The sequence below is a fragment of the Lithobates pipiens genome, unplaced genomic scaffold (assembly GCF_037356315.1).
Source record: "Lithobates pipiens isolate NorthernLeopardFrog02 unplaced genomic scaffold, aLitPip1_a1.2 Scaffold_13, whole genome shotgun sequence".
Lineage (NCBI taxonomy): Eukaryota > Metazoa > Chordata > Amphibia > Anura > Ranidae > Lithobates > Lithobates pipiens.
Window position 1 is genome coordinate 463317250 of NW_027507718.1, and position 26133 is coordinate 463343382.

Genomic DNA, 26133 nt, shown 5'->3' on the forward strand with positions numbered 1-26133 from the left:
GTTCTTGTTCTTCTTCTTGTTCTTCTTCTTCTCCTGGAGATGTTGACTCGACGATCTCTCCGGCCGGAATGCCAGAGCCGCGCTGTGCGGTCACTTATATAGTGACAATGGGGCGGTGTCACATGGTATATGTCACATGGGTTGGTCACATGGTGACCCCGCCCCCTTACGATGTCATAGTCCCCATGTGACATCAACCCATGTGACCAACCCATGTGACATATACCATGTGACACCGCCCCATTGTCACTATATAAGTGGCAGCGGAGCGTGTCCCTGGCATTCCGGCCGGAGAGCTCGTCGAGTCAACATCTCCAGGAGAAGAAGAAGAACAAGAAGAAGAACAAGAACGGAAGGTGGCGGCGGCGACAGAAGACCGGGCCACCGCCTGTAAAAGAGCTACAAGAAGGCGCGGTGGCCCGGCAGAAGAACCGAAGGCGGCGACAGAAGAACGGAAGACGGCGACAGAAGACCGGGCCACCGGACCAGGCGCGGTGGCCCGGCAGAAGAACCGAAGAGGGGGACAAGACCCCCGAAGTCGGGAGAAGAGGCCGGCGGCGGGGAGGAAGAAAGCCGGACTCCTCCGCTAGCAAAAGAGCTACACACAGATAGCGGAGGAGTCCGGCGAGAAGACCCCCGAAGACGGAAGACCCCCGGAGCTGTGCAATAAAATATTTTTTCTCTGTGTTGTGTTTTTTATTGTACTTTAGTTCACAGGTGAATGGGTAGGGGTACATTGTACCCCATACTCATTCACATAGGGTGGGGGGCCGGTATCCGGGGGCCCCCTTCTTAAAGGGCGCTCCCGGATTCCGATAAGCCCCCCGCCCGCAGACCCCGACAACCAACGGCCAGGGTTGTCGGGAAGAGGCCCTTGTCCTCATCAACATGGGGACAAGGTGCTTTGGGGTGGGGGGGCCGCGCGGCCCCCCCTTCCCCAAGGCACCCCCCATGTTGAGGGCACGCGGCCTGGTACGGCTCAGGAGGGGGGGCGCGCTCGCTCGCCCCCCTTTCCTGGCCGGCCGGGTAGCGTGCTCGGACAAGGGTCTGGTGTGGACTTGGGGGGAACCCCCACGCCGATTTTTTTCGGCGTTGGGGTTCCCCTTTAAGCCCATTCCAGGCGGCGGAGCCCGCGACGTCTCCTTCGCGGGCCCCGCCTACCTGTACACGCGCTCGAAATGGGCGGATTTGCCTCCGCCTTACGTGGGCGAGTCCGTTCATTTCAAAAGTTGAGCGAACTGTTTGCCCAACCTTGTTCGTCAAACAGTCCGCTCGTGTGTGGGCAAGTCCGCTCATGCAAATTTTGAGCGGACTGTTTGATGAAACTGTTTGCCGAACAAGGTTGGGCGAACAGTCCGCCCGTGTGTACGCGGCCTTACTTTTCTTGCATTCTTTTCTGGCTACAGATGGGGTTTTATAGACTGGAAACTGCTTTTCATTAGTTTCCTGTATATTTTATATCTGAAGGAGTTGGGACCCTACTATGTTTCCTCTTTTGCTTACATTAAAGGTCCATTCACACTGATCAAATGTGGTGCATTGCGGCAATGCACATATCTTTGATGCACATGTGTTGCAGCACACCACAATACATGGTAGGGAACTACCGTACATTCTGGTGTGCTTCATTGGACAAAATTGTGCATGTCCAAACACAGTCCAGTGTAAAATGCAGAGACAGAAATACAGCTGGAAGAGCTGGGTATAGGTGAGTGTCAGCATAAGGCAGAGAAACAGTGGTACACCAATCTCTGCAGTGACAGGCTGGGTGGGGGGGCAGGCATGTCAGTATACGTCTGACCACTGTAGTACAGGCAGGCTGTGCTCCCAAGTTGAAGTCAAAGAGGAAAACTGACCACACTGGGAGGGATGTGCTTCCATGCACTGATGTGGTCAGCTTGAAAAAGAAAGCAGGGGGACTGACAGGATCACCAGGTATTTCACACAAAGGAAAAAAATACAAAGAGAATACGATTCGAGCGTTTCGGAAGGGAGGAGTTATAAATAGCGGTGGTGTGTTTAAAAAAAAATTGTTACCTTAACAGTAAAATAAATAAGGAATACATTTGGATGTTGGTTGCTTCATTGGAAAGATTCAGTAGTAATGGGGGTGTTGGCTGCTTTATTGTTTGGCATCACTCTTCCTTTCAGCTTCCTTTCAGCTCAGACAGGCAACTCCTCTCCCTTCCAAGACAGTAAGCATGCTGAATTGCAGGTATGAATATTTTATACATAGTTACATTACTTCAGTTTGGACTAATATAACTATATATATCCCATACATGGCTGATGCCCTGGAAGCTGGAAATCATTGAAATAAACGCTGCTGCTCCAGGGATCTCCACTTGCCTCCGGGCACCATGCCCTTTAAGAATGACTACCCCCACCTTATCCAATCAGATAACACTTTGCATTTTTTTCAAAAAAATGCAGAGCTGGAAAAATGTAACTATGTATAAAACATCCATACCAGGAATCCCTCTTTAAACTATGCACATTCCTTATTCCACAGGGCAATACAATATAAAGTGCCCACCACAGTCACACTCAGAAATCATGACCAGATTGGCTAAGTACAAGCTACCAGTGATCCCATACAAATATACCAACAAATGCAAACTTCATTCAGATAGCATTCTTGGTAGACATTAAACCCAAGACCCCAATGCTGTAATGGTAGCAGTACAATCCACTGAGCCAGTATGGAATGATAACTCCTTATCCATAAAATTGTGCACGTAGTTGGCTGGTGAGATGATTCAGGAGGACATTTTTCTGTCTGATGGGCTTGTAGCAATGTGTCTGACTTTTATTCAAATAATCAACCGTGTTTTAAATATTTTGATGTAATTATCCACTGGAATTTCATATCACACAGACGAAATGTAATTAGCTAATCTCTTTTGGCTATTGTAACAAGCCTGTGAAATACCAATTTTAATAAAAAATGGAGGTGAAGATTACTGCGGCTCATAGGCAAACAAAAGAAGAATAAACTTAGATAATAAACTGCCAATAATTTAGAAGATTGGGAATTTTGATGAGACAATGTGGAACTTTTTAAAGGTTACAATATTGTGAGCAATGTATCAGATTGTTTTATAGGCCGGATATTTATTAAATGCTTTGTGTCTGTTATGTTCTGAATGATAAAATCCTATCAGTTCACAAAAATCATTTTGATTACTATTTTGTAGTTGTCCACAACTACGTTTGGGTAACCCCTTTGCACGCCCTGGGCTTCCTGGTCATATGATCTCTGGGATTGGCTCTCACCATGATCACAAGAATTGTCAAACTAACTTTAATACTAGTTTTGTTTTCTACAACCGAACCACGCTGCACCTCCCTACAAGCATGATCGCAGTCCTGGGGGTACAGGATTGAGTCTGCTCCTAACACAATAGAGGTAACTAAAGATGTGGCAGCACATATATGCATACATCCAGTAAGAGGTGAAAAGAGAGTGTTTTTTTTTTAGAAATCATATTTACCTAGGCGGAGGCAGCATCGATCTGATGCTGCATCTGTCCCTAGCCTGCTCTAAGGCTGAGAACTGAGCGATCAAAGACTGCTGATCGCTCAGTTCTCTCTGCTGCTCTGAGCAGAGAGCCATGACTTTCAGTCATCACTGTCTGCTCTGCCCCCACCTCTCACTGGACTGCTGGTCGTGATCTTTCCCCATCCTAGACTGGCTCTGTGACATCTTTAGGCTTTAGCCTGCTGTCTGCTGAAAACAGATCACAGGAGTGCAGAATGGACTGCACTCCTGTGATCCATAAGAGATGTACAGCCAGACAAGCTGTTGAAATACAGTAGAAGGAGCTGTGAGCTCCAAGCACGTAGCCTGCACTACTGTCATCGCAATTCCAATCTCCACCTTCAGTGACTTCACTTCCACCCGTGCAGTCCACACTTGCTGAAATATCTAGGCATCCTAGCCTCCTGACATCTTCCATCCAGCCATCCGGACTGCTGGAGGAACCCACAGGGAAGCGGTAGCTATGGGGCTAAAAGTGTGAATATGCCTTACATCTTCTCAGTATTTTTAATCTTGTGGAATAAATGCTGATGCTCTAATACTACATTCAGGTGGTGCCTCCCCTTCCTCCTTTTTTGTCTACCTGAGTTTCAGGCATTAGTCACCGAACACATATGTTCCTAAATGTGAGTGACACTCATTTCAGTGTTTATCTGCAGCATATTTCAGCCCGCCATAGACTTTCACAGGCTCCAGTGCCTCGCTGGCACATGAAAACATTTTCCTGCACAGAGGCTAAAAGTCCAATGTGCATAAGGCCTTAAAAAATCAGGGTGATGTATTTTAAAGTGTTTGTAAAAGGAAAGAAAATAAAAAATTACAAACATGTCATACTTATCTGATCTGTGTAATGTTTTTTGGTCCCCCGCTGGTGCTCTCGGTCCCCCTCCCCTTGCCGAGTGGCCCCATAGCAACCTGTTTGCTATGGGGGCACTTGAGCATATCCGCTCCGGAGCCCCACTCTTTGTGTGTAACTCAGCCCCATACCCTGCTCCCTCCTCACTGGCTGTGATTGACAGCAGCAGTAGCCAGTGGTTCTTGCTGCTGCATCTCAGCCAATGAGGAGGGAAAGAGCCAGGTGAGCCACTGCTCTCGTGCACATCGCTAGACCACTTTAGAACCACTGCAACCACATGCAATGACTATAGTGCCCTGATTATCAGTGCCGCCCCAACAGTGCCCAGCAGTGATGCCAGTCTGTGCCCATCAGTAATGCCAATTTGTGCCCATCGGTGAGGTCAATCTGTGCCCATCAGTGATGCAAGTCACTGCTGCCTTTCAGTGCCCATCATTGCCTACTCATCAGTGCCACCCAACAGTGGCCATCAGTGCCGTCCATCAGTGGCCATCAGTGCTTCCCATCAGTGCCACCTATCATTGCCCATAAGTGCTGCTGATCAGTACCCAACAGTGCCCCCTATCAGTGCCCATCAGTGTTGCCTGTCAGTGCTCATCAGGGCCACCTATCAGTGCTCATCAGTGCTGCATATTAGTGCCTCCTCATCAGTTCCACCTCATCAGTGCCCATCAGTGCAGCCTTATCAGCGCACATCAGTGAAGGAGAAAAATTACTTATTTACAACATTTTCTGACAGAAAATAACAAACAATTTTTTATGTTCGGTCTGTTTTCCTTTTTCAAAAGAAACAGCAATGATTAAATACCACCAAAAGAAAGCTCTATTTGTGCGGGGAAAAAAGTTGATAATTGATAGTCTGTGGTACAGTGTTGCATGAACATGCAATTGTCATTCAAAGTGCTACAGCGCTGAAAATTGGCCTGGGCAGGAAAGGGGTAAAAGTGCCTTGTATTGAAGCAGTTAAATCTATTCTAATAGGTAATAATATTATTAGCTGTTTTTATTATTATTATTATTATTATTATTATTATTATGTTATAATTCGGTAATAATGATTTCTTCAGGAGGTTGCACAGATTAATTATTTAATCAAAGGTATCATTAGCAAAACAAACATTGTAAATACCGGTACATGGAATCCATAACATTCTATTTTTCTCAGTTTTACATGACGCCGTTTGATTTTGCTGGGAACTGTATGCAGCTTTATAAATACAGGAGATATGCACATCGAGCAGCAATTAATGAGTTGGAAAGATCAAAAAAACAAAAACGCTTCTCTCTTTCAATTCATTGGACCTTGTGCAAAGTTTTCATGTTTTTTTTAAATGATATGAAGCTGCTGAGCCTGTTAAATGAAGCATTTTAATAAGTGCAGAGTGATAAGTTCACAGAGAGGAGTTTATATCTACAGCGACAGAATAAACTGAGAATACCTTTGACAGGCCTCCGTAGCTCAGCCCTTTTTAGAAGATAAATGTAGCGGGCTTACCTGTAATGCTAACAGATGTGTTCAAAGCTAGGCATTTTTCATAGGAGTTCCTCTGCAAAGTAACCACAAGTTTTTAATATTCTTCAAAGCTCATGACTTTTTTATTTCTATTCTAACATTTTTCGAAGTGCAGGATTGATGTCACAGTGCCACCCGATGGTAGAATGACAAACCGGCTCATCATTGTAAACGCTCGTTTATATCACAATCCCATATATATTGTACAGTTCTGCATGTGCATTTATTGTATATACAGCTGTAAAGCGTTTGCAGTACATTTGGGCCACAGTTATGATGTGTTTGGAGTGCATTTTTTTAGGCATTTATAATTTTTTTTTTTTTTTACTGAGTTGCAGTTACATGCATTTGCAGTATATTCTGATACATTTGCAGCATGCTGTACTTTGTTTAACCAACAGGCACTTCCTGCCCAAGCCAATTTTTCAGAGCTGTCGCAATTTGAATGACAATTGCGCGGTCATGCTACACTGTACCCAAACAATGTTTTTTATAATTTTGTTCCCACAAATAGAGCTTTATTTTGGTGCTATTTGATCACCTCTGCGATTTTTATTTTTTGCGCCACAAATAAAAAAAGACAGAAAAAAAAGTTTGCCACGCCCCCTTAAATGAGAATTGTACAAAAAAACAAGATTAGTTAAACCCACAAGTCCTTTTTTTACCACTACTATTCCTTTATATTAGTTTTTGGAATTTACAAATGCAAATTTAGAAATCAGATGAAAGGTTTAGCGCTGGAAAACCCTTTGATAGATAAAAAGTTAGTTTTACACACATCTCTATTGATCAGGCCAAAATGAGGGACAAATGAGGAGGAATGAGAATCAGAGGGACATTGCTCCAAATCAGGGACAGTCCCTCAAAATCAGGGACAGTGTGGAGCTATGCTGTACCATGTGATCACTGTGACCAATCACAGCTAGCAGCACAATTGTATATAATGAATGGCATGAAAGGAAGCCATTCTATGTTTACAACTGTCATGTTACATAGAGGAGAAGTATAGTTTTTTAGAGCTACCCTGTTAGAAAGACTCAATTTAGGTGCCACATCCCTTATTGCAAAAATAACACAGAAGGAAAGGAATTGGGACTTTTAAAGTGCACACATATACAAAATTTAGAAAAACTTTTGTGTTGTTGATTTGTATATTTTTCTATTATAGTGATCAGTCTATACAAACAGTTTATTGTAACAGAATTTCCTGAAGAAGCCGTGAACGGTGAAACATGTAGCGAGACAATTTTACTTCTGTTGATATTTGTTACTGATGTACTGTGGTTTTATCCTTTTTTTCACAAATGTATTTTTAATTCAATAAATATCTTCTATTTTCCTACATTTTGTATATCTGTGTGCTTTAAAAGTCCCAATTTCTTTCCTTTTATGTTATTTTTGTCATGTTACATAGTTACATAGTTAGTCAGGTTGAAAAAAGACACAAGTCCATCCAGTTCAACCAACCATTGCTATGATTGGTCACAGCAATCACATGTTACCAGCAGCGGTCCATTACACTGCCCCACAGCAATGTTGCCAACTATCAGTATTTTTACTGGCAGCCAGTAAAAAATGGTCACTTTTCACCTGCCAGTAAATGCCAGTGACATGAAAAGGTTGCTAGTAAAAAACGTAGTTTGAGACACTCCGGAGCCAGTCGAGACCATCCGAGTGCTTGGTACAGTGTGTCTGAGTGGCGCCGGCAGGGGGCGGGTCTGGCGGAGGTGGTACCTGAGTGTGTCTTGTGATGTGATGGTGCAAGGGAGCTGAGCGGAGAGGCCGTGGCCTTATGTGTGGCTCTGCGGGACGGGACAAAGGCAAGCCGAGAGTGGGGCTGTCAGTCAGTGCTCTTTGGACTCGAGTGGACTGAAGGAACCACTTGGCATAGAGAGAGACTGTGACTGTGAGGGGACATGTCGTGTCGGTGAGGTGTCACCATCGTCTGTGCTGCTGCACACTGCTGTCAGTGTCACTATGAGAGTCAATCTTATGTGTGTGTGTGCTTGATTATTCTAATTTCTTGCCCTCCTGAGTCCTGGCCCTGAGCTACTTATTATATTTAAAATAAATTAAGAAATATGTTTTTTGCCTTAAAGTGATTGTAAGGCTTGTATTTTTTCTTACAAAAATAAAAAACATGTTATACTTACCTGCTCTGTTGCAGTGGATTTGCCATATGCAATGCACGCAATTGCAGAGTGGTAGTGTGGCACTTACAGGGTTAAATCAGGTGGTGTTATAACAGCCTTCTCACCGCCTGTCAAATTTCCTCTGAAATTCAAACAAAATGTGTATCGCTCTTAAAAGGGCAATGCACATGTAAGCAACCCCTAAGTGTATTTCCACTTTTGAGGCCAAATTGGTATAGCACCCACTTTATACTTGTTACATGTTCATGAACATAGCATAATAAAATGCTGCTTACCATTTTAACTTGTTCTTTGCTGGAAACTCCAAAACGGAGGTTAATTAAAGCAGACTTCCACCCAAAAGTGGAATTTCCGCTTGTTGTACTCCTTCCCCCCTCAGGTGCCACATTTGCCACCTTTCGGGGGGGGGGGGGCGGCAGGATACTTGTCTTCTTGTCTTTCACAGGTAACCTGTTTACACTTCCGGGAGTCTCAGCTGCGGGTATTGATGTCACTGCCCAGGCTCCCTCCTCCTCCCGCTGGGCCAGTAGGAGAGAGGAGTGGAGCCTCGCTCATGCGCAGTAGGGTTCCCGGTGTGAAGTCATAAGGCTACACTGCCAGGTTCCCCTACTTGCAATGGAGGCAGCAGCACCCAGCAGCTGATGGAAACATTATCTGCGGTGCTGACATCGCAGGACTCCAGGACAGGTACCGTATATACTCGAGTATAGGCCGACCCGAATATAAGCCGAGGCCCCCAATTTACCCCCAAAAAAACTGGCAAACTTATTGACTCGTGTATAAGCCGAGGGTGAGACATGCCTGTCCATCCCTGTGTGTGTGTCCGTCCATCCCTGTGTGTCCGTCCATCCCTGTGTGTCCGTCCATCCCTGTGTGTCCGTCCATCCCTGTGTGTCCGTCCATCCATCCCTGTGTGTGTGTGTGTCCATCCATCCATCCATCCCTGTGTGTGTGTGTCTCCATCCATCCATCCATCCATCCCTGTGTGTGTGTGTCTCCATCCATCCATCCATCCATCCCTGTGTGTGTGTGTCTCCATCCATCCATCCATCCATCCCTGTGTGTGTCTCCATCCATGTGTGTGTGTGTGTGTGTGTGTGTGTGTGTGTGTGTGTGTGTGTGTGTGTGTGTCCAGCCTACCTTTGTCCCGAGCCTCCGTCCCGTGCCTTGCCTCCTTGCCTCCGTCCCGTGCCGTGCCTTGCCTCCTTGCATCCGTCCCGTGTCGTGCCTTGCCTTGCCCCCGTCCCGTCCCGTCCCGTGCCGTGCCGTGCCTTGCCTTGCCTCCGTCCCGTGCCCTCTTCGTCGGCGGCCATTGTAAAGTTCAAAAGCTGCGCCGCCGCCTTCGCCTGTGATAGGCGGAACACTGAATTTCCCAGCAGCCTGTGTTCCGCCTATCACAGACGTCGTATCATCCTCGTCCGTAGTACGAGGATGATACGATGTCCGTGATAGGCGGAACACAGGCTGCTGGGAAATTCAGTGTTCCGCCTATCACAGGCGAAGGCGGAGCCGGAGGCGCGGCTTTTGAATAGAATGGCCGCTGTCTGTCTGCTCGACACGCTGATCGAGCGGGCAGACAGCGATGACTCGAGTATAAGCCGAGGGGGGCACTTTCAGCCTCAAAAAAGAGGCTGAAAATCTCGGCTTATACTCGAGTATATACGGTAAGTGTCCGATTATTAAAAGTCAGCAGCAAACAACAAAACTGATGTCCCTTTTTTTCCCACAAATAGAGCTTTCTTTTGGTGGTATTTGATCCCCTCTGCGTTTTTTATTTTTTGGCTATAAACAAAAAATAGCGACAATTTTGAAAAAACTAATTTTTTCTATAATAAATATCCCCATTTTTTTTTCCCTCAGTTTAGGTCGATATGTATGCTTCTACATATTTTTGGTAAAAAATATCACAATAAGCATATAAGCGATTGATTGGTTTGCACAACAGTTATAGCGTCTACAAAATAGGGGATAGATTTATAGCTATTTTTTTTTTTACTAGTTATGGCGGCAATCTGCGATTTTCATAGTGATTGCGACATTATGGCGGATACATCTCACAATTTTAACACATTTTTGGGACCATTGGCATTAATACGGTGATCAGTGCTATAAAAATGCATTGATTACTGTAAAAATGTCACTGGCAGGGAAGGGGTTAACACTAAGGGGTGATAAAGGGGTTAACTGTGTTCCCCAGGAGGTGATTTTAACTGAACGGGGGAGGGGACTGACTCCGACTATCTCGACTCCGCAAGCAGACGTACAGCTACGACATCTCGCACAGGGGAGCCAACCTGCCGCAGTATAACTGCGACTGCTGGTCAGGAAGCGGTTAAGAAGCAGAGATTACTCATTGCTTAAGAAACCTCTAGCAACCTCTGAAGGAGCGATAGGGTCCCATGGAACCCTGGTTGAGAAACCCTGCATTAGAGTGATGGTCAATGGGAAGAATTCTCCTTACATGTGTTGTCATTACCCCCTTACATAGAGCTGAAAAGATTGATGGCATTACTGGGGACTTATCTGAGAGGCAGGACCTGCTCATTGCTGAAGGAAGCCCAGGCGAAACCCTGGTTTATATAATAAAGGGTTTATATAAAGAAATTAAAAGGCTTATGAAGTTAACATGGTGCAGAGTTCATCATTGGTTGGTCATTGCAAATGGCAAGGAAGCACACTTTGCAATAAGAGATGTGAAATGTGAAATAGATACCTTTCTAAGTGTTCAAAACCTAAATGTTAATAATATTTATAAGTAATAACACCATAGAGAGTTGATATGATTTCCTTAGTGGATCAGAAAGGCATTTTTTTGTTGCTAGAGCAAGTTGAACCATGCTTTATAAGGGTTTTATTGCCCTCCTCTGGATCAACTGTGTGTATAAGGTTCTATGGGTGCAGGCAGTGGTGGAATTTTCAGGGTCTCAGCAATCGCACTTGCAAATGGGCCCTGCAGTTCCGTCACTTCAGGGGGGCCTGTGAGCCCCCCCCGCCCATCTATCAGTGTGAGGCCCCGCCCACCCGTCTGCCAGTTCATTTCGCCACGGGAGGCTTTCGCCCGCTGAAAACGCTGAGGGGACAGAAGGCAGAGTTGAGACTGTGGACTGCCCCGCCTATCCAGAGAGAATGTAGGGATGGGGGGACGGTCACTGAAAAAGAAAGATATAGGATGTTGCCTCAATCTAGGTAGTAGAAAAAGAGATAGGGCTGGGTACCATCACCCTTATATTAGGATAGTGGACAAAGAGTGATTCAGGGGCTACTCCAAAATATTGCCCCACGACAACAAGAATTGTTGTGGACTCTCTGGGTACCCAGGGATTTAGACAAGGTAAATATACAAAGTATACATTTATTGAAAAAAAATATTACGTACAACAATACATAGAATAGTTATTGCATACAGTTATAGGTGGTTCAAAAGAGAACAGATAACCCCCACTGATATATGGGGGGTAAAGATGTAGGTCCAGGCGTAATCCTCTACATGTTTCGTGTCACAAGTGGCTTCTTCAGGAGGAATCGACCATAAACATCTATAGAAAAATACAGTCTCATAATTATGTGATCGTAGATAATGGAAACAGTAAAAAGGACAAAGAGTACAATTTTACATAGATACAGTAAATATAATAATAATCTACATATAAATAAGATCATTTTGGAGTGTTATAGTCAGGCATAGCTTACCAATGGAAGCCCGTAGAGGGCACCAGATGGCACAATTTGAGGCACCCTAAACGGGCAAACACAGGAGGCACTAAAAGGTGCAATAACGGAAATCAAAAGACATAAGGTATATTCTAATGTAGGTCTATATAATCTTTGAAAGGGGACAAACGAAGAACCAGGAAGGTGGAGGGTGAGGGAGGGAAAGGAGGGAGGGGTAAGTGACAAATTGATGCAATCGATCCCAAACCTCTACCACCTCTGTTCCACTTACTGATACCACCCCCCACTGCCACCACTGCCACCCCCTCAACACCACTACTGCCCCCCCTCCCCCGCAACACCCCTCCAAAAAAAAAAGTATCAAAATCATGCTCAATCATTTGGGGGGGGGGGGGTATTTTAGAATCATTGAACTTGGTGGACGTGTTATTTTGTTCAGCCTGACTAACTGGGGAACATTTACTAAAACTTGTGCACTTAGAATCTGGTGTAGCTGTGTATGGTAGCCAATCGGCTTCTAACTTTAGCTTCTGCAATTAAGCTTTGACAACAAAACCTGGAACCGATTGGTTTCTATGCAGAGCTTCACCAGATTTTGCACCATGCAGTTTTAGAAAAAACAAAACAAAAAACACTGTGTAACTATGACTCAAACAGAAGGCATCAGGCAAACTGGATGTATTGGACAATTTTCAGATGCCTCCTTCTGTTTTTTGTTTTTGTATTAAAACACAAAGCTGATAGAAGCAATGGGATGACAATGGGAATGTCTTTCTCACTTCAGTCTCTTCGTTCTCATAATGATATATATCAGGGATATGCAATTAGCGGACCTCCAGCTGTTGCAAAACTACAAGTCCCATCATGCCTCTGCCTCTGGGTGTCATGGCTGTGGCTGTAAGAGTCTCGCTATGCCTCATGGGACTCGTAGTTCTGCAGCAGCTGTAGGTCCGCTAATTGCATATCCCAGATACAGTATATAATACAGCAAAAATACATTTAGTGATGATTGAATAGGATTTTTACCAGACTGATTTATTAGCTTGATTTTTCTATAAAATATTTGTATCAAAAACCCACATGCATGTTGATTAAAGTACTATTTGTATAGTTCTTTATATGTAATATGGCTTTTTTCTTAACTTTACAGAGTGTTTGGGCATATAAGTTACCGTTCAGACTGGGAATTGGTAAAAGTTGATTTTAGACCTTCGTTCTTTAGAGAATGTACAGAGGAAGACTATGATTCTTGGAACCTCTCCAACTCCCAGGTATTATGATCATTTTCCAGTTTAGAAATATAGTATACTTTGTGATTTGGGTGCTAAAAGTTTTTGGTGAAGTGTTATATATTTTACGAACATTTACATTTTGACAATTGACAAGTATGTAGCTCTAGTTTTCTGTAATTACCATACCCAGAGTCCCAATTAGTAAAAAAGTGACTAATTGCGCCCTCTATGTCATACACACAGACATGTCCATCAAGTAGTTTTTATACAGTAGGGGTGAAGAGCACTGACATTCAATTTAATAATGATTGTACAGGTAGAGGAAGGAGCGTGAGAATATTTTCTAATATATAATTATATTTTTAAATAGATTCTGTTGGAAAATTAGCCCAGCAAATGATATATTGCGGTGGTCGCTAAGGCTGGCCATAGACAGAGGGAATTTCTTTCCTGCAACCACAGGTTGCAGGAAAGAAAATCGCTCAATTCCTCCATCAACACGGTCAGTGCTGAACTGGCAGTGATTTGAACTGTCTATGGCTGGCTTAAATCAGTAAAAACAGAGGGCCCTAAATACAGATATCCAAAGGGCCACACAGTAGTTCAGATTTTGTAAATTTTCTCATTTCATTCATGAAGCATTTGCATATCTTTTGGTCCTGACAGCAACTTGTGCACTAAATTCGGGTAGTTCTAAAATGCGCCACTTTTCCATTGTGGCGCAATGAAATGTGTCCAATTCTAAATAAAGTGCAGGCACTTTCTGGGGGGAATTCAACAAAGGGACACTTTTCTGGCCTTAATCGCTCATATTAATGTATTGCAGCGAATGAATGAAGCATTTGCGACAATTTTTGGTCCTGACAGCAGCTCATGCACCAAATTCTGATAGTTCTAAAATGCGCCACTTTTGTGCCACATTGAATGTGGCACTTTTATATTGTATTTGCCAAATTGAATTTGCCTAAAATTTAAGCTAATTGAGACCAACTCTCTTTTGGCATTCAAGGAGGGAAGGGTGACCCCTTTAAGTCGCACATCTATGGTGTTCTACTAAGATTAATGGAGTGGCAACTTCAACCTGGACTCCAACCAGGTCACACCCCCAATGTTTCTTTTCACTCCGCACCCCGGTCATGTCTCTTTTGGGGTACAGAAAGAAAAACTGTCTCAAACAGATTTTGAAAAAGTGCCTCACATGCCTTTTAATGCCCTGTACACACGGTCGGACATTCCGACCACAAAATCCGTCAGATTTTTTCAGACGGATTTTGGCCGAAACTTGTGTTGCATACACACGGTCGGGCAAAGTTGTCGGAAAATCCGATCGTTTGGAACGAGGTGGCGTAAATCACGTACGATGGGACTATAAAGAGGCCAGTAGCCAATAGCTTTCGTCTCGTAATTTATTCTGAGCATGCGTCACACTGTGTCCGTCGGAATTCTCTACACATGATTGGAAAAAGTCTGAGCTGGGTGCTGGTTCAGGGATCTAGGTGGATCCGGACTCTATGGTCGTGATGACACCCGAGCCTGGACATGCAGGCAATTGTGTCTATGGGAATGCAACAGATGCATAGACACAGCCTCTCATTCCAATTTGATAGCCGTGCCGGTGTAAGTGAGTGGCACTCATTCATCTTATTATTGAGAATGAATATATCTAACATCAACATTGATGTTATGACCTGAAATATGCTGAGAATAGTGAGTTGTGGGTTAGAATATAGACATTTTATTGGTTCTCTATATTGCTGCCCATGCTGGAGCATGTTATAAAGGTTGTTCACTTGTACAATGCAGAGTAAAATATTTTATGAATTTTTGTTTGGAAAAGCAACTGCCTGATATTTAGCAGGAGATATTTATATATGAATAATGCAGTTTTCTATGCAATGCACATACAGGGAGAACATTGCATTATGGGTCGGCAAAGAAGTTTTCGCAGAAGAAAGACCTCATCATGGTGTATTAAGGGAAGAAGTTTCACCTCCGCATTGACTTCGAAAATCTGCCAGTGTGAAAGTACTGACTTTGTGTGGTATGTTAACTTACTTACCAACTTCATTTACCAAAGATTCAAAAGTAGAACAGTCTCTGTACAGAACCACTTCACACATAACTCACATGACAGTTTGTTCTGAAAAATAGCATAGAGTTATATAGTGCTTTTATAAAGTAACACCTCTTTAACTTAAAAGCTAAAACTTATTGTTAGTTTTGGATAGAGAATGGAAGAGTCAAAACCCTGACCAGATATTTTTTCTTTTAGAATTAATGCCTGAAACTGTTCCATCATTAAAGTTTATCTAAAGCCAAATATCTTTTTTAGTTTTAATGGGGCAGGGCTTACTCCCATTCTGGAGATTCCCCTTTACAACAAGAAACAAGTCGAAATCTCTCCAAATTGATTGAAATCACCTCTTAGGCCAGCCATAGACGGTTTGAATCTCGACCGGTTTAGCAGGAACCAACCGAGATCTGAACCATGTGTGGGCAGGCTGAATGTACCAAGGTGATCGATTGATCGACCCTGGTACAACCAGCCTGCCCAATTCACTTGCAATTATTGCTAGCGGTTCCTAGATCACTGTCTCATCCCAGCTTCCCCAACTCGAGGTTGCAGGAAAGAAATTAGTACTGTCTTAGTCAGCCTTAGTCAGTTTGAACTTGAATCTTATTCTAGTGGCCACTGTAACATTTCCAACCTACTAATAATGCTCACCAGGACAATTAGAGGGTTAACCTCCCCAGCGAGGTCACAGACAGTAATAAAAAGCTAAGTGCACAAGAACAAAAACACCACAAACAAAAATATAAAGCGCAGATTTAATTTTATTTTGATTTTTAATCTTTGAAAGCCAATGTATTTCGGGGGGTGGGGGTCCAATGATCCCCTTTCATCAGGCTTAAAGTCCAATTCCAGGAATTTTGAAAAATTTACCTTGAAGTGGGTCTGCACCCACATTGTAAGGGTTAACTGCTTGTTTAGTCTAGAGGAGAGGAGAAGCACCTTAAATCTGCCTAATCCCATGCTCCCATGGCGGATGGCACTCTCCTATGATCTGGTGGTGGACTGTTCTTTCTTGTCCTCATGTCCACTGCTATGAACCCTGCATTGGAATTGATGATTTTAGATCCTTAAACTGCTGGAGTGTATAGGAGAAGATATGACAGGGACCAGTCTACCAGCTAACAGGCACAGAGGATTGGGTAAGTACATTTTCTTTAACCTACCCCCTAAATTCTCAACAAGGGATCATTTAAGTTAAGACTTAAAGTAGAACTAAAGGCAAAACTTTTTTTTTTCATTTTGGGTAGAGTAAGGGAGGGCTATAATCTTTGTCAGTTTTTTTTTTTTTGTTTTTGCTATCTGTGTCCTATTTGGGAGGTTTCTTTTCATTTCCTGTCCCAAAGCCAAAACAGGGGGTGAAATCTCTCCAAATTAAGGGAATCCAGGGGTATCCCAATGGGCACATGAACTAGTGCCCCGATTGGAAGATTTCCCATTTATTTCTGTTCTAGTGTCAACCCAAAGCTTGGAATCTCCTTTTTACTTTCACTTTGATTTTGGTTATACTTCAAGGCTTAACTGGAATCTGAAGCAATTAAAAATAATTACCCCTCAGAATTCCTACAGTTTTATTAGTCCAGCAACCAAGTGTCAAGTTCTGTTGACAGGGGATACTTTGAACCCCCAAAACATAATACATTTTTTATGATACATAAGTCTGAATAAAATGTAATCAGGACATTATATGTTGGTGCTTTCCTTGTTGCATGCCCAGTCCATACTTGATCAAATTGCCAACTTATAACACTACCCCATTCAATCCAAACTTAATAAAGGAGGCTTTAGGTACACTTTAATGAGGCAAGTGTAACTATCATAAGTAATTATAATGTTTGATATGCCACTTTTAGTACGCAGTATGTGGTGGCACTGCTTGATGAATTTGGCCCATAGTGTGAACATGCCCTAAAGATTATTGATATACACTTTACCTCTTATGATTGTAAGGCACTGCAGCAGGTAGCAATCTTTTCCATAGCAGGCAATTCACATAGCTGCCTGAGAGCTACCAAAAGCATTATAAATATACAATCAGCAAAGCTGTCACAGCAGAAACACAGTAAAATGGTTTACTATGGTTTAAAGGCAAGAAAAAAACGAAGAAAAAAAATTTCTTGCCTTGTATTTCTTTCTATGCCACATCAATCCATTGTATCTCTGATTACCGTATATACTCGAGTATAAGCCGAGATTTTCAGCCTCTTTTTTGAGGCTGAAAGTGCCCCCCTCGGCTTATACTCGAGTCATCGCTGTCTGCCCGCTCGATCAGCGTGTCGAGCAGACAGACAGCGGCCATTCTATTCAAAAGCCGCGCCTCCGGCTCCGCCTTCGCCTGTGATAGGCGGAACACTGAATTTCCCAGCAGCCTGTGTTCCGCCTATCACGGACATCGTATCATCCTCGTACTACGGACGAGGATGATACGACGTCTGTGATAGGCGGAACACAGGCTGCTGGGAAATTCAGTGTTCCGCCTATCACAGGCGAAGGCGGCGGCGCAGCTTTTGAACTTTACAATGGCCGCCGACGAAGAGGGCACGGGACGGAGGCAAGGGAAGGCACGGCACGGGACGGGACGGGACGGCGGCGGCAAGGCACGGCACGACACGGGACGGATGCAAGGAGGCAAGTCACGGCACGGGACGGAGGCAAGGAGGCAAGGCACGGGACGGAGGCTCGGGACAAAGGTAGGCTGGACACACACACACACACACACACACACACACACACACACACACACACACACACACACACACACACGGATGGAGACACACACAGGGATGGATGGACGGACACACAGGGATGGACGGACACACAGGGATGGACGGACACACAGGGATGGACGGACACACAGGGATGGACGGACACACACACAGGGATGGACAGGCATGTCTCACCCTCGGCTTATACACGAGTCAATAAGTTTGCCAGTTTTTTTGGGGGTAAATTGGGGGCCTCGGCTTATATTCGGGTCGGCCTATACTCGAGTATATACGGTACCTCATCGTTACATCTAGCAATGGAGTTTTAAATGTAACTTTATGTGGTATTTCTCTGTCTTTCTCCATTGAAGTACATATATAATACAGATGTTCTTGTCTTTCAGTGATTATGGGTTTGAACATGAGTATAGTCATAAAGAATCCAGTCGATGTTTCGCTGATTTTTGGTTTAACCCCGAATCTCCTCCTGAAGACTGTACACTTGGACAGACATACACAAGCACCACTGGGTGAGTCTTCTGAGTCACAGGGCAATCTATAACAAGTTAAGGTAAAGTTGCAGAATTTCCATTTTCCAGTGACCACACAATAGTAGGAACCATTTGTAGTCCAAGGATAGCAACAGTTTTGACAGTCAGATTGGACCACTGAAGAATCTTACTTAGGGTGGCCATAAACAACCTGATCCTGCCCCCCACCCGCCAATACAGCAGTCTAATGCAATGCATGAAGACTTACCTTAGCGGGTCACTGCAAATTGCTTGCAGCAGGGGCTGTCTTTCATTTTACTCAGCGAGCATGTATTTTCATCTTCTGACCATCACTGAGTCCTACGAAACACATTACCAAACTCATAATTCTTGGGGAGACATCTGTCTGTCCATTGGCAAGTTTACAAAAGATATGTAAACGTTCATGATCATCACGGGTAACCATGCCGGTGTATGTCCAAAGCAGCCATCCTGGCACCAAGGAAAGAATATCAGTCATTTGGAAAAATGCTTTTGGACAATTGACCATATGATCAGCTGGGCAGGGCCATCCTACAGAAACAATCTTCATCTTTGTGGAAAGATCTTCAGTGAAAGGAAAAGCAAGAAGGGGTCTGATATAAAGTGCTGTAAAATTATTTATCAGAGACAATGCATTTTTTTTTTAATTTTGCATTTTTTTTAAATTGCAACACAGAAAAAGCTAAAGAACAAAACTAATGAAAACAAAAAAAAGTTTAAACTTTAATAAAAAAGAAAAAAAAGAGAAAATAAACAAGTCAAGAGAAATATAATAGCCAGGTGAAGAAGTTGAAAAAAGTTGTTAATTGTTTTTTTAACCAAAATCAAGTTTATTGAGCATGAGAGTAAAAACAGGGTTTACATAAAAGTAATGTGGGGTGCAACAGGCACCATATAAAAGGATAGGTAATTTGACATATCAATCATACCATTGAGATAGTCCTGGTCACTATTATATACATAAAGTCAGGGGTCCATAGGGTTGAAGCAGGTGCAGGTGGTTGCAGTGTTAAGTAACGGCTATATAAGTGTAGCTAGAGATGAAGCAGGTGTCCTGTGGGGTGGCATGTGTACCATGCAGGTATACAGAAGGCTGATGGGCTAGAGCGTGGGGTGCATCAGAGGCCCTCAATACATGAGTAGGTTATTACTCATCTGTGCAGGTGGAGGATTCAGAGAAAGTAGTTAATTAAAGTGGATGTAAACCCTCACATATACCCAGTGAAGTGAGAAGCCTCAGATGATACACAGAGATGAAACAAATCACCCTATATAAGTTTTACATGTATATCTGCTGTCTTCATCTTGCTATATTCTTTAGAACAGTGGTCTCCAAACTGAGACCCTTTGCTTGCCTTTATCTAGCCCTTGAAACATTATTCCTGCCACTGACACCAACAATGTGGCATAATTCCTGCCACTGACACCAATGGGGCACTATTCTTTCCACTGACACCAATGGTGAGGCATAATTCCTTCTACTGGCAACAAAAATAGGGCACTATTCCACCTAGTGACACCAACTATTTCTCCCCCTAATACCAAAGATTGGGCATTGCTTACTCCCACTGGTTACAGTCTAGCCCTCCTAAAGTCTGAAGGACAGTAAATTGGCCCTTTCTTGAGAAAGTCTGGAGACCCCTGCTTTAGAAGGTGCACATCATGTTAGAGATTTTTTTCTTCCTGTTCACCGCTGGGTGTGGATTCTTGGCTTACACTGTGTGACAGCTGATTGGATTAAAGGCACACATCCCCACTCCACATAGGCAAAGGAAGGAGGGAATGTGCAGATCTATGCTGTGATTAGACAAGCTCTCTACTAATCTATTTATAGTACCCACCCAACACAAATTTCAGGCTGGTTTTATCTCAGTTGTTGGGGAACTTGTCAGAAGTTATCATGCTGACAACAGAAGAATGGAGCAGCAGAAAGACAGGGGAGTTAAGGCTTTGGAGAGAGATAAGAAAAAACTATAGATATATGTGCTTAGCTCAAATTTCATGAATAAGGTTTACATTCACTTTAAAGGGGAATATCTAAAGCCAACATTTTTTTTTAGATTTTGGCAAGTGTAGCAGAAGGTTTAAACCCCTCTCAGATTATTTGACATCTATGTCCAGTTGGGGTGATTTCCATACTTCCTGGTACATTAATACATTAGAAAATGAGAGGAAATCTGTCCAAAGTGAGAGAAACCCCTTCTAGACTGTCAAGGAAACAAGTACGGTATCCCAATTAGAAAATGTTCCCCACACGAGTGGATTTTCCATCGGAACAATCTTGGATGGTTTTTCCGATGGAATTCCACTCAGGCTTGGCTTGCATACACACGGTCAGACAAAAGTTCGCTGAACTTTCGACCGTCAAGAACACGGTGATGTACAACAATACAACGAGCCAAGAAAATTAAGTTCAATGCTTCCGAGCATGCGTCAAATTGTTTCTGAGCATGCGTAGGAAATTTGCACGTCGGAATTGCTACAGATGATCGGAATTTCCGATCTGAACTTTTTCTGACCGAAAAATTGAGAACATGCTCTCAATCTTTTGCTGGCTGGAATTCGGCCAGCAAAAGATTGATGGAGCATACACACGGTTGCTTTTTCTGACCAAAAGCTTGCATCTGTCTTTTGCTGGCCGAATTTCCGATTGTGTGTACGCGGCATCAGTCTCAGTGACAGCACTGACAGTGGTCACCAAGACAAGTAGAGAGAGTGAATTTCCTCACTGGGGACACAGACAGCAAAAAAAAAAAAAAAAAAACAGCTAGAATTACCTATCCTTGCTTTTTTTCCTTTTTTTTTTTTTATCGAAAATGTAAAATAAACATGTAGGCTTAAAATACACAAGGAGGCCAATGGCTCACTGTTTTATTTTGATTGATCTAATGTTAAAAAGTTTATATAAAAAATGCTTACAAATCTTTGCAAACAACACTATTCTATATGCTTACAGAGGGTACTAATGTACATAGATCGGACCCATTATATACTTACCTGTGCTACCATACTTTCTGTTCAGTTTTCTTTGGTTTGAGCCTCTGCAAAACGTACTATTGTTACTGAATAAGAAAATATATTGCTTCGCATTACAACGTCCCAAGAGCTGAGCAGAATTTTTTTTAACAAAGTCATTTTATTGATTTTGTGGATACAGAGGATTTCATAACCATGAAAACTGAAAAAAGAACAAAGAGAAGAAAGGTACAGACATTCACCATACTGTCAGTACATACATATTGGTTTAGGCTGTCTTTACACTTGTACTTTTCAGTAAAAGGTGCTTTTTACCACGGGTCACTGTGCGACATTGTGCGGAAAACTGAACTCCAGCATTGCCTTCAGTCTGGCACAGTTGTACAGGTTCCTCTACTGTACTAAAATTGCTTCCTCTGATTTCTCTGATTTCACTACAATACTGTGTATTTGAAGCTGTAGCAAATTAGATCCTGTCTCATTTCCTGGCTGGAAGCCATCCGTTGTCATCTAGCCATTTCCTTCCAAGCTGGACTGTCCCTGGTCTGCCCCTTTTATTCATTGGACTTCATTTCTTTGAATCAGGGAGGCTTGGCATCAAATGTAGGTGTTAACTAGGGTGGTCTACATTTAATACAGCCTGCATAGGAAGGCACACTCCCCCAAACTGATACCCATCCATGAAGTTAGCAGAGCTTTATCTAATTCACAGGGGTAATTATCCTTGCAACGTGAACAGCCTGTTTGCCTTTAGTAAATCAAACCCTGTAAAGGGGTTGTAAAAGTCCATGTTTCTTCACCTTAATGCATTCTATACATTAAGGTGAAAAAACACCTGTCAGTGACCAGCCCCCCCTGTTTTACTTACCTGAACCCTCAAACGTGTCCCACGGGGACGTGCCGTCTCTCTGCCTGGAGTTCTTGGCTGTTTATTGAATAGATTGATAGCAGCGCAGCTATTAGCTCCCGCTGTTGTCAATCAAATCCAATGATGCGGCCGCCGTGTGGGGCCGAGTCCTACATTCGGCATCTATGGCCGCCAAATGCTGAACTCAGGAGCGTGCCCGCAAGTTAACCTCCCCGGGAGAGCACTTCTCCTAGGGGGTTATCTGATGCGGGGAGGAGCCAATAGAGCCACCGAGGGACCCCAGAAGATGAGGTTTGGGCCACTCTGTGCAAAATTAGCTGCACAGAATTAGCTGCACAGCAGGTAAGTATGACATGCTTGTTGTTTTTTTTTTGTTTTTTTATGTACTATGTACTTTTAGTGTCAGTTTAAGACAAGACACAGCCTGGAAAACCAGCATTTTCAAAAGAGGCTAAGCAAAGGTAGTCATAATTTCCTTGCAACAAAGTCACTTTAATCATGGCATTTTAAGGTCACTCTGCAATACCAGGTCTCGCCAGCAGGCAACACATCTAGAGAGATGTGTATTTTAAGCAGAGGGAGGAGTAGGGGACGCCTCTGTGATACTTTTGTGTATAATCTCTGTTTATTAAAGTTTTTGGTACATAAGAAGAAACATAGAGTACAAAAAAAAGAAGAAAAAAGAAAAAAGGAATTTCTATGGTGGAAAAAATAGGAGTATACAAATGGAAAGTAAATACATCATCCTCTTCATGACTCTGTGATACATTTGAATAAGGAGTTCTAAATGGAAAACTGAAGCAAACCTTTTTTTACAACTAAAGCGGTCATATTGTTAAAACACGCAAAATAACCTCCCAGGGCCATCTTACATTCATAGTTTATACCGTCTTTCCTATGTGTGGTGGTAGACCTCATAGGGCCAAAGAAGTCATTTGTACTGAATTAAGTTTTCAAAGGGTGGTAAAAGGAGGTTTGCAAACATTCAGGATGTGATACGGCTGCCTCCTGATGCCTGATTTTTTTTTAGTTTTTTTATTGTAAGCCATTAAATTTGCATAGTGGGAAGGAGCCACAACTGCTAACCAAAATGTTTGGGTTGTAGTTGCTGCACAGCACCAATAACTTACACGGGGAATTTGAATGGTTGCATGTAGCATTAAAATTGCCAAGCAACAATGCATAGCCAGAGCCTGAGCAGCACAATGTCTGCTTGTAGGGGGGCAATAAAAGCACAAATCATCTGCTTGTTTTTACCTCCCCCTGCCTGGCCTCCTGTGAGTCTTAAGCAAGTAATGACTTTTCTAAAAATTGGCATTTGCAAATCACTAAGTACTCCCCAAACACTAAGCATTTCCTACGCCATGCATAATAGTGTGCAGTCTTTAGAGAGGTCACTCTTTATTTGGGGAGGGAGAGGGTATGTTTGTTTATAGCAGGGGTCTCCACATTGCAGCTCACGGGCCAGATGTGGCTCTTTGCTTTTCTTTATCTGGCCCTTGGAGCACTATTGTTTCAATTCATTTGAGCCACTATTCCTCCCACTGACACCAACGATGGGGTACTGTTCCTTCCATTGACACTAGAGATGGGGAACTAATTCTCCCACTGAAACCAGTGATGGGGCACTCTTCCTCCCACTGACACCAATGATGGGGGAACTAATTCTTCCACTCACACCAAATATGGGGCACTATTCCTCCCACTGACACCAATGATGGGGAACTAATTCTTCCACTGACGCCAAATATGGGCCACTATTCCTCCCACTGACACCAACGATGGGGTACTGTTCCTTCCATTGACACTAGAGATGGGGAACTAATTCTCCCACTGAAACCAGTGATGGGGCACTCTTCCTCCCACTGACACCAATGATGGGGGAACTAATTCTTCCACTCACACCAAATATGGGGCACTATTCCTCCCACTGACACCAATGATGGGGAACTAATTCTTCCACTGACGCCAAATATGGGGCACTATTCCTCCCACTGGCACCAATGATGGGGAACTAATTCTTCCACTGACAGCAATGACAGGGCACTATTCCTCCCACTGACACCAAAGATGGGGAACTAATTCTCCTGACACCAGTTAGGCGCACTATTCCTCCCACTGACACCAATGATGGGGCACTATTTTTGACAATGACCATCAAGTCTATGGCATTGTTTAATCTCAGCGATGCCAGGACATCTTCTACTCCCACCGGCTACAGTCTGGCCTCCCTAAAGTTTGAAGGGCAGTAAAGTGTTCTTTTTTTTCTAGTAAGGTAAGGAGCAATGTGCAGTTTAGTAACTCCTGGCATCCTTGCTTCTTGCTACTACAAACTGATGAAAGGTGATATCAGATTGCTATGGATAATTACATGTCATAGCTCAAGTCATGTCAAATGAACCCATTTAATTCACAACTTTTATCAGTAGAAACATAGAAGAATGATAGCAGAATAGATCAATTGGTCCATTGAGTTTTCTCCTTTTTTGATTTTTAAAATTTTTTGTGTATAGCTCAATGTTTGTCCCAAGAATGTTTGCTGGTTGTGATTAGCATCTTCTGTTCATGCAGGCTGTTCATGGAATGGTGATTTACCAACACGTTTAGTTATTTATAAGCCAGTGATGAGAGTAGACAATGCATTATCATACTGGGCTTTATTTATTAAGTCCAGCACTTCCCCGCTGAAGCTGGATGGATGGCAGCATCATTTGCTATGAATGGGAGTCTTGAAGCGTGAAATTTAGAGGCACAGAATGCACCTCTATCATACACACTGATGATGTGAGAAATATCCCCGGCTGAAATAAAATAAAGGACCTGTAAGCCGGAATGGACTTTGTACTGTGCTTGTTCCACAAGGGCACGTTGATAAATTGTCAGTGTGTCCTGCTTCTCGCATGCACTTTGATGTCTGATGGATCATACATTTACTGCTGAAGAATGATGGCCTGCCTAAGCCTATTGAGCTCCTGTGGGCATACTCTCTGACAGGTACACCGCGGGTACTAAATGTCCATTGTGCCAGGAATGATCAATTATACACTGCATGCAGCTCATGTAAGAGAACTAATACCCTATATCTGTCAAGATTTTTAACGTTCACAATAAATCTGTTTTAAAATATACTCTTTTATTTTAGCTCAAACTTCAGATATGTACTATACATACAGTACATGCAGAGTCTACACAGCCACACCAGCCCTTTTTTGTCAATGGTGTCTTTTTCCCCTTAGCAGCCAGAACTTCATGGTTGGAAAGTTTGTGTAGGAAGGAAGAGCGGTTGTAGCTTAGAGCAAACCAATGTTCCCTTTCAAATTTTATTCAGAAAATAAGTGGATCTTATTGCTTGCTATCAGCGTCAAGAGCTTCCATTCATCCATTGCCATAACCATGTTGTGATCCTCAAACCTAACAACCTGGCTCCATGCTTTAAACCTAAGAAAGGGTCTCCATGCTTGAAATGAGTACCAGAGCTGAGTTAGCCACTCAACAAAGTATTACCAGGGTCTGCCTAGGAGGCTGCAGTTAACTTTTTGACCCACACACACATACCAGGGCCAGTTTAGACCTACCATACCTATGGAGTGTCGGAGGAAACCAGAGTACCCAAAGGAAACCCACACAAGCAAAGGGAGAACATTCAAATTCTGTGCAGATAGTGTTCTGGCCAAAAATCCAACCAAAGACACTACTAAGCCACTGTGCTGCCCACATGAGTTTCCCTCATTAACACTTTTAATTATCAAAGAAACCTTTGGTCAATTTTCAGACTTGCATTGAAAAGCTGATTGGCTCACATAATATAGGTAAGAAAATGACATGAGTAAGCAGATAACTTTATATAGGCTAAAACAACTTTTTGTTCTTTCAACCTTGACAACATAACAGTAGGTCATATATGTTTTGGTGAGCATTAATAGATAATATTACCCAAAACAGGGACATTTAATAAAATCTGCCATGGGGTTTTTATTATAGGCATACCCCACCTTTAAGTACACAATGGGGTT

The 26133-nt window shown here is 43.1% G+C and overlaps 1 protein-coding gene across 2 annotated transcripts in view; it reads left to right on the plus strand.

Moving 5' to 3' along the window:
- Positions 1-26133, plus strand: part of SORCS2 (sortilin related VPS10 domain containing receptor 2) — a 1283650-nt gene that overhangs the window by 1135698 nt on the left and 121819 nt on the right. For both annotated transcript variants that reach the window (XM_077477839.1, XM_077477840.1), the window contains exons 15-17: positions 12886-13006; positions 14875-15008; positions 18148-18273. In XM_077477839.1, coding sequence (XP_077333965.1) covers positions 12886-13006; positions 14875-15008; positions 18148-18273 — 381 coding nt within the window. The remainder of the gene's footprint in view (positions 1-12885; positions 13007-14874; positions 15009-18147; positions 18274-26133) is intronic.